Source organism: Zea mays, chromosome 8, assembly GCF_902167145.1.
Source record: "Zea mays cultivar B73 chromosome 8, Zm-B73-REFERENCE-NAM-5.0, whole genome shotgun sequence".
Classification (NCBI taxonomy): Eukaryota; Viridiplantae; Streptophyta; class Magnoliopsida; order Poales; family Poaceae; genus Zea; species Zea mays.
The window spans coordinates 118,051,665-118,061,522 of record NC_050103.1 but is presented as its reverse complement, the minus strand read 5'-3'; the positions used below and the strand labels follow the sequence as shown (position 1 = coordinate 118,061,522).

General features: G+C 41.4%; 1 protein-coding gene across 2 annotated transcripts; it reads right to left on the bottom strand.

Moving 5' to 3' along the window:
• Positions 1 to 5,839: 5,839 nt before the first annotated feature.
• Positions 5,840 to 9,441, bottom strand: LOC100282282 (ran-binding protein 1). Of its 2 annotated transcripts, none has more exons than XR_004851788.1 (4): positions 9,068 to 9,441; positions 8,827 to 8,978; positions 8,410 to 8,724; positions 5,840 to 6,402 (listed from the first exon to the last, which is right to left on the bottom strand). XR_004851788.1 is itself a non-coding variant. In NM_001155194.1 (4 exon segments), coding segments are annotated over 4 exon segments (666 nt in total). In that variant the 5' UTR covers positions 9,247 to 9,402; the 3' UTR covers positions 5,876 to 6,193.
• Between the last annotated feature and the right edge of the window lie 417 nt (positions 9,442 to 9,858).

Genomic DNA, 9,858 nt, shown 5'->3' with positions numbered 1-9,858 from the left:
TTTGGTAATACTAAACAGCAGGTTCTCTTAACTCTTTTTTCTCATTTTGTTCCTATTTTTCATTTTCCAAAGATTAGCATGTACATTTATTTGTATGATAGCCCTGAATTGCATATTTGGTATCATTTGGTTGCTTCAAAGAGGTGCATCACCGGCCAAGGCTTTCATTGCCGAGGGAAAGTTTGCTGTTGATCCAGTTGATAATTGTTGACTCCTCTCCTATTGCTTTGCTCTTTCACATTTTGTTGATGGGCTAGCTTTTGTTCATGACAGCGCACAAGAGTTTAGGTATTGTTGTAGGTGTGAATTCAAATTTTGAAGTAGATAGTGGGCACCCAATTCTGATATGAGGTTTCAATATGGAATATTCCATAATTTTATTGTGTGTGTTTGGCTGAAGTAGGGCACATGATTGGAATATGAATTGAAAAACAGTTTGGGCATTTTGCAGCTATAATACGTCATGCTAACAAAACTTCGTACAATTGTTTTCCAGCTATAATACGTCATAACCAGCCTGAAGTTTGGGCATTTTGCTTGGGAAATGGCTACGCTGGATTGAAGGATGCTCTTGGTTCAAATGATTCCAGACTTCAAAGGTATGACATGATAATAGCACATTTAGCATTCTGCAACACATGTTATGCAATCAGGTTATTTTCTTAAAATGGTGTCATAGACTATAGACATGGGGTAGATGGAGTGATTCATTCGTTGCTGCCACAAAAAAACTAACAATGTACATCACACCATTTCCTTTTTATACTGTAAGCACTAGCTGGTACATAAAGAATAAATGGCACCCAGAATTTTGCTAAATAAAAGGCACCCAGGACTTTACTGAAAGAACATGATGTGATATTGTGATGTTACACTTTAGCTTGAAATCTTGCAGAAATGCAGCAGCAATGAGTCCATGTATTTTAGTTTTCACCAATATCTTACTAAAGATGACTTGCCAAAAATATTCTCCATTTATGGAGCTTACCCATGAATATTGAGATTCAAGACTGAAGAGTAACAAATGGCTATTATGCTAGCTATTTCACTGCTTACAGTATGAATCTTCACTCTTATGATGTTTTTTCTATATTTTTGTAGAATTTGCTAAAGTGCAGGGCATTCATAAAATGCAGGTATAGAAAATAGATTGGAGCTCAATATACATAATTACTACAAAAATGCTGAAAATGAGTAGCTTCTAGAAACATTAGACCGATTACTCTGACTAAGGTCCTAAAAGTCGTGCTAGCAGAATTTATGGTCCCATTTACAAGACATTAAAAAGGAAAAACTGGAATACCTGTTTACACATGCATCGAGTTCCTCAACTATGAGTAGGAAAACTGTTTGTTTCTGCTAATAAATGTGCATGTTGGCTTCAATTATCTACCTGGAATGAATTGTGTCCTTAAAACTGACACAAGCCTGTTAGATGACCTTTGTTTGGGTTACCTGCTACACTTTCTTAGCTATGTTGTGGAATCATTTTTGTGGATCTTTTTAATCAGTTCTATCAGATTTGTTTATGGATTGGGAAAATTGTTTCTTAGTGTATCATGAAATGACTTACAAATGCAATTTAAAGAGTTTTGGCACTACTACACGAAGCCTTGATATGTTGTGCACTTGCATACAAACACTATCCAGTTAACTGATCATAGATTTTTTTCTTTAATTGATCTGCTGCACTTTACTGATCACACTTGCTCTTATATATTTTTTGCTTGAGTAATGATGCTTACTTGCTTAGTACTCTTTTAGTTCCAAATTATATTTCACATGCATGTCGCTAGCCGGGATGCTACTTCAGTGAGACATTGAAGCCCATATCAGAAGAGGTGCGCAATCTCGATGTTGTACTATCTAGATTTCATTTCAAGGAGCACCAGTACAGTAGTTCCAAAATTTAAATTCTGCACGAATCTGATGGTTTGTTTGAATTGCAATTTGGACCGAGGCGAAATCTACTATCTCATGCCAAGGTGACACTGGTGTTTGAGGTTCAGTAACTTGAGTTGCTAAAGGTCATGTGATTATGATTGTCCCAGATTACTAATTGCAAATAGTATACCATATGTACATGATAGGGATTAGATTTACAGAGAATGATAGAAAATTTTCTAGCTGTTAATTTTTTTTACTTGTGCCAATTTGTATATACGTAGAATTTACAGACTGATTAAAAATTACAGGTTACTAGACTATGAAATAAAAACCTACAGAACCTTTAGTCAAATATATATGAAAAAAAAACTTTAGTACAAATATATATATGAAAAAATGGGATGGAGAAACTGGTAATTCGAGTTACTGAACTCTTTGTTGTTTTGGAATAGCAGCATCAGGCAAGAGTTGGAGAACTAGGAGTCTTCGGCTGTCGCTACGGCCTTTGGATTGCTCCTGTATTCTTCAATGGACAATCCTTGACACGGTCACATAAACACAACAAGAGGAGAACCCCGACCACAGTTCCCAGTCCAAGGGCGACGATGGCGGATTTGCTTTTATTGCTGAACAATGGGAACCCTCTGTGGGTGACCGCTTGCTCGAGCCATTATTTGAATTCAAGCTCCTCATCTGTGTGAAGCTGACAAGTAGCTTACGGCTGAAAGAATTGTTTGAGAGGTCAATGTTGAAGCAGTTGTCTAGCTTCCCCAGCCATGGCGGGATATTCCCATCTAACTTGTTACATGAAATTTCCAGCACATTGAGGCTTCCCAAGCTCTGCAGCCACGGGGGAATTACGCCGATGAGTAGACAGTTTGTCAGGATGAGCACCTACATTGTCTCACCGCCGCGGAAATTCCTGGTCAGCACCAAGCTTGTCAGGTTGGGCAGGTGTTGCAAGACCTGCAATGTCTATGCCAGGTTGTGAAACTATTCCTGGTCAGCGAGAGGTACGACAGGGATCTCAACTCCTTGAAGCTCTCCGGTATCCCCCCACGAGCTTGTTCCTTGTAAAATTCAGTGTCCTCAACTTGGTGCACACACTGATGCCAGTAGCTATAGCGCCACTCGGATAGTTGGTTCCAACATCAAAAGTATTAAGCTTCGGCAACAAGCTGGAGTCGATAGCAATCTCACCAGAGAGCGAGTTGTTCCTCAAGCTGATTACCCTCAGCAGTGGAGAACTTTACAGGGAAGCGGGCAACTCACCATCCAGCCTATTGGTGGCCAGGTTTACAGACTCTAGCCTCCTCATCTCTCCAAAGACATCAGGGATGGAGCCTGTGAACTTGGTATAGGACAAGTCAAGTTGCATGATCTGAGAGAGGTTACCAAGGTCACTGCCGAGGTTGCCAGTGAACTGATTTTCATGTAAGCTCACTCTCCTCAGGTTGGGCAACGTGTACAGGTCGTCGGGAACCCGGTGAAATAGTTGTCGTCAAGGGAGAGCTCTGTGAGCACCCTGCACCGACATCAGAGATGCAGGATGTACATCGGTACATGTGTGTTGGTTTTTTGTTTAACCTTCTTTATAATATTTGCAAGTTGCTTTAAAATTGAGTGCTCATAAGATGCATCAAAATGTTTCCTATCCAAAGCTCGTATACTATAATTGTTTCATGAACTTAATTTGTTGACACATGACTACTATAAAGTTTTAGATACAGCTTAATTTTGGTTAATACCACAACACAGGATCATATATATATATATATATATATATATATATATATATATATATATATATATATATATATATATATATATATATATTATTGTTGCAATATTTTTTCCCGTCGCAACGCACGGGCATTCACCTAATATATATTTTAAAAAAATAAAGAAAAACTATCATTCGACAGTTAACAAAATATCATCCCTATCTCTTCGCATGTGCATAGTAACCCATCACCGGCGTAAACATTCGCACCCACGTGAGCTCCCAATCGACCAGCTTTTCTCCGTTCTCGCTAGCGAGGGTTCACCGGACGAGGTAGTGGTTCCAGGGGTATGCCACGACGTGATGCTCCTCGCATTGGCCGAGGACGATAGCCCATAGTTGTCGACGCCTCCACCGATGGAGAGGCAGGAGAGCAGGACTTTGATGTCCATGTTGGCACGCCTCGATGTTCGTGACTACACCCGTGCAGACGTCGCTCGCCGGATCTTATGGCTGTTTTGAGAGTCATTGGCAATTTTATCATTACCATTTGTGGGCTTCGTCAGTATACCATCGGACCCATAAATCATAGATACAGATGGTCTCACTAGTTATAGACACATGATGACATAACAATATAGAGCCAAAACAGAGAGTGGCAAAATAGCAAATTTCTCGTTTTGAGTAGCAGAAAAGGATGCATAGGATGCAGCGCATCAAGGCCATCGACTTCTTTTGTTTAGTTCAATTTGTATGAAGGTCGTTGATGTGCAACAATGACACTTGATAAGCCATTGAGTCATATAGATATCACGGCAAAACTGATTTTAAAGAGTTTTAAATTATAGAGAGCTGTTGGAGCATTGCTTTTTTAATTTATAAGGAGATCCCAACTTTCTTGTTTTGGGAGCTATAATTTTGAAAGTTGTTGAAGATGCTCTTACAAGTGTTCACAAAGTATCGTATTTAAAATATGGAAACAGGTAAGCTGCTAGAGATATCCTAAGTAGGGCTGGACGAAATACTCGTGGCTCGATAACTTGCTCGACTCGGCTCGTTAGTAGCTCGGCTCGACTCGGCTCGTTTTAATTTTGTAGCGAGCCAAGCTAGAATTCTAGCTCGGTTCTCTAATGAGCCAGCTCGGGTTAGCTCGTGAGCTAGCTCGCGAGCCAAACGAGCCAAGCCACAATACAAGTTTGTCTAGTCGTTGGTGTCGTCTTATCTCTCATAGTCTTGTTTTCTCGTAGTTATGATATGTGATATGAACATGTGTGGATGTGTCATGTGCTTAAATATTTGCATTATTGCATGGCTACATACCTACATTGCATATTTAATGTTTGATTATTTGTTATGGTTTTGTGAACTCTGTTTCTAGCAGCATATGTTGTTAGTGTTGTGCAATGAAATGTTATATGTTTGTGGAATGGATGATTAATTGCTTTATAATGATGCTTGTTGCTATCTTATTATAATAATGGTTTGTAAATCCATAAGTTAATACATATTTGGTTATTTAATTTAATATTAAAAGTTAGATCTTTGTACTTAATATATGATTTTTCGGTTATATATATTTATGTACATATATCTTTGTATTTAGTTGTGTGGCTCACGAGCCTAAAGAGTTGGCTCGAGCTTCCTAACGAGTCGAGTCGAGCCAGATGTTTAGCTCGTTAGTATAACGAGTCGAGCCGAGCTGGCTCGTTACAGTAACGAGTCAAAAACGAGCCGAGCTGGCTCGATATCCACCCCTAATCCTAAGGCACATGATATATCACTCTTGAACACACATTCAAATCTCCCCATAGGCCATTCAAATCATAGACACAGATGGTCCCACTAGTCATAGACACATGATGACATAACAACATAGAGCCAAAACAGAGAGTGGCAAAATAGTAAATTTCTTGTTTTGAGTAGCAGAACAGGATGCAGGACATCGAGGCCATCGACTTCTTTTGTTTAGTTCAATTTGTATGAAGGTCGTTGATGTGCAACAATGATACTTGACAGACCATTGAGTCATAGATATCACGGCAAAACTGATTTTAAAAAGTTTTAAATTATAGAGAGCTGTTGGAGCATTGCTTTTTAAATTTATAAGGAGATCCCAACTTTCTTGTTTTGGGAGCTATAATTTTGAAAGTTGTTGAAGATGCTCTTACAAGTGTTCACAAAGTATGGTTAAAATACGAATATGGAAATGGGCTCCTGGACACACATTCAAGTCTCCCCACAGGCACTGCCATTATAAATCATTGATGATATGAATGTGTATTGAACGAAATAAAAAATATATAGGGTCCACTTTATGAATTTACCGCAATCCACAACGATCCATGCAGTTAAATACTAGCGACTCACATATCAAACGTTCCCAACCCCCATGGACTCCCAAGTTTTTAGCAAAATCAAGCCCGGACCAAACCAGACCGAACACCTGAGACTCCTCCAACTCGGCCCGGGCCCAAATGATAGCAATCGTATTCCATGGCTAAAGGGCACCAAACTTCCACTGGACGCGGACAGACAAACTAGTTCAGCACCAGGCGAATCTGCGTGCAAGTGCAACCACACCAACTACTCAGCTGGGGCTGTGTCGGCTTTGGTTTCAGTCACTTTGCCAGAATCAGTGGACTCAGACTTGCCACTTCCCTCAGATTTGCCCTCGCTCACAGTGAGCTTCGCCAGCAATCCAGCCGTGGAACCACCATCTTCACCTTCCTTGCCCTCGTTCTTTGTAAGCGACTCAGCTATCTCCTCAACCAACTCCTTGAACTTCTTGCAGTCTATATGAGATCAAAGAGAACTGATGTCAGCATAACTTAGTGAAATTAAGCAAGCTTTTGGAAGACACAATGACTAGGGAATCAATAGAACAAAAAGAAATAAACAGTCTAGATATATCCCTAGGGAGCATTTCACTCAACAGATGACATAGCAATTGACTGCCAGATTAGAAAACACACAACTATGCATCTTTCTAAACAGACTTAACCAAGAGGGCAAAACACTACATGGTCTACACATGAGATTCCAATCCATGTAATATGTGATACCCTGATGTAATGTACAGATGCTACACTGATAGCAAGATTTTAACAAAAACGATTAATAATAGTGGAACAAAAACAATGAAGAGAAAGGCTGCAAGCATCCAACCAGAGGGAAAACACACAACAAAAACCTAACAAAGGCACGGTTCTATAGCACCAAGAATGTCCTAAAAAGTATCAATCATGACGTTGTAACTAATGAACACCAAGTTTGAAAGTTAACAACAAATATTTTGCTAATTCACACTTCACAGAACTACCACAAAGCTGGCTCTGCACAGTCAAACAAAGCACACCTGAGAACATGTTTATCAGTGTAATACGATACCCTGATGTACTGCAGTGCATATGCTATACCAGTAGCAAGATTTCAACTACACCCATCAAATCTAGGCAACGACTGCTATGCAAGCAGTCCTTCTGTGCAAGCGTGCAAGCAAACCATCTGATCCATTAGATCGCGATCCAACCGTAGGTCACATTTAACACTTAAACCCTTCCACCACCAGCTCAATAATCTTTATAAAAAAACCCCTAACAAACCATGGTTGTATCTGTGGTGGATTATATGGTTTGCTTGCACGCTTGCACAGAAGGACTGCTTGCATAACAGTCGTTGCCTCAAATCTAACCTCTAAAGGAGAAGCTATGGGAATGAAAAAAAAAACTTATGACTACATAGGATTTTATTGAAAAGAATCCTATCACTTCATTGGGTGGGATGGTGGGACAAACCAAAAAAGAATGCTTTATTTGATAAGGTTCTAAATTAACAGACAAGACAGGAAAGACTAAATATTCGCCTGCGAAATCCTTATTGGATTAGAGAATAGTAGAACTAAAACCGTGAATAGAAAGGATGCAGCCTGCAAACAGATGAAAAACACACAACAGAGATCTAACAAAGGCAATGTTGTATATCTATAGCACCTAGAGTGCCCTAAAAAATACCACTCATGACATTGTAACAAAAAAAATAGCAAATTGGGAAGTGAACAAATATTTGGTTAATTCACACCTCACAGAAGACAGAACTACCACTAAGCTGGAGCTGACACAGAGCACACATGAGAACATATTCATAAAGAGGATGTTGGTAAACCAAAGCTGATGTCTATGATTGCCAGTAGGGAACTCATTTAAGTAAAATATGCACCAAAAAAGAAGATATTGAGCAGTTGTAAAAGCCAACCCTTTGAAATATGTAGGAGCATCAATGAAAAGAAAATAATTCGTTAGCACAATGCAAATGCAGAACGGTAGAAAGGTAAGCCTCTTTCAAATGCCACCCACAGATGCATGCCAAATAATTGTTCTCCTTAAAGAGAAGAAAGCGGTACAGCATATATTCTACAGCGGTAGAACTAACAAGCTATCAGAGTATTAGATCCCAAAGTTCCCAAAATCAATATCCAGTGCCAGTTCAGTCACCACGTGTATTAGGACTTACTATTTACAACACAAGAATTCACCATCTTATTATGCATTGAAGCCAGAAAATCAAGCATCTGTCCTTTGGCCACATTCGATTAGTTGCGGAAAACCAAAACCAAACAATGAAGGCAATTTCGTTCCTAAAATGGCTTCTTCAGCATCACTCGGTGGAACAAACTTGAACCATTAAAACGATTAATCAACAAAATAAAGACCTTAAACTCTTCAAAACCTATTTGTTTGGTCATTTTACAGTATTACAGTATCGTAAAGGGCAAGCCATCTAGTAGTTCCAGGCAAACCTACTTTTGGATTTGGTTGGAAGCTTCCCAGGCAGCAATGTCAACCCCAGGCCACCAAAATTGGATGCCTGGGCTCAAACAAAAAAGGCCCTTGAAATTTTATTTTAGAACACTGAGATTATGAAGTTGAACCATTTGGTATCAGACAGATACTTCGGGCTTAACAACCGGGTAAACGAGGTAGAGGACTCACTTTCTACCGAACCAAACCTGATGGCAAACATCTCCTCCTTAAGTTCGCCATCGGCAAAGTCAGCAGCGTGCCAAACACACGACTTGTCGCTGCCCGCATGCTCCTGCATCTTCGTGGTGGAGGCCACTGCATACACAGCGCGGAATAAGAATCCTACTCTTTGGGATCAACCAAAAGCTCGATTAAATAAATTGTGACGGCGAATTTCAAGTAGAGAGGAAGGGATACCGAGGTGGTTCGCGCAGATCTTAAGCGTTTTAGCCTGGCGCATGACTAGGCGGACCTTGCCGGTCTGCTTGTGCTTGAGAAGCTTGACAGCGCCCGTGCCCCGTTCCTTCCATTGGTTACCGTCTTTGTCGAATCGGTACAGCTTCGCCTTCCTGCAAAACCCGAATCAGCACTAAATCGAGCGGGGGCGGCCAACCGCGCGCAGCAATGAACAAGTACATGGGGAGGGAGGGCGCCTCACATGTCGAGCAGGACGTCCTCGTCCTCCTCGCCGGTGGTGACGGCTACCTCCTCAAGCCGCACGATGGGAGCCACCTGGGCGCCCGTGTCCTCCTCCTCCCCCGCGGCGGCGGCGGCTGAGGCGTCCTCCTCCTCCTCACCCGCCTCTGGCCGCTCCACGACAGGCTCCTTGTCCGCCATGAGGTGGGTGATCGCGGCGCGATTCGATTCGAACTTCGAAGAGGATGCGACGGCGGGGCAAGGGAGGAATTCTCCGGAAGCTTTGGGTGCAGGCCTGGCTGCGCCTGCGTGCTAGGGTTTTTGTGCGCGGAGGGGAGACGTATAGCCAGCGAGGATAGGTCACTTTCAGAGAGTGGGGCCCCATGTGCGGCGTGCCCACTGTCGTGCACGCGGTTGGAACTTGCAATTTGCAAACCCTCGCGTAGCCTGTCACTTCCGAACACCAAAAAAATCAGTAGAGTGTACGCCCTTGATTATGGTTTTTATAATAAAACTAGGTGGATGCCCGTGCGTTGCCACGGGAGTTAAAATTTAGTATAAAACATAGATACAGAAATACAAACATCACTATGATATGTTAAATCCATGTGGTAAGACTGTTCCAAATTATAAATATTTTAGTATTTCTAAAGAATCAGTATTGAAGCACACATTGACGACGTCGTCCGTGGCGCCCATGACGCCGTAGTGACACAGCATGTCGCAGAGGCGCGTGTCGCACTGCATGGACGTGGAGATGGCACTGAGGCCAGTTCAAGCTCACTTTCTGGCACACCCTGTTATGCTCCTTGT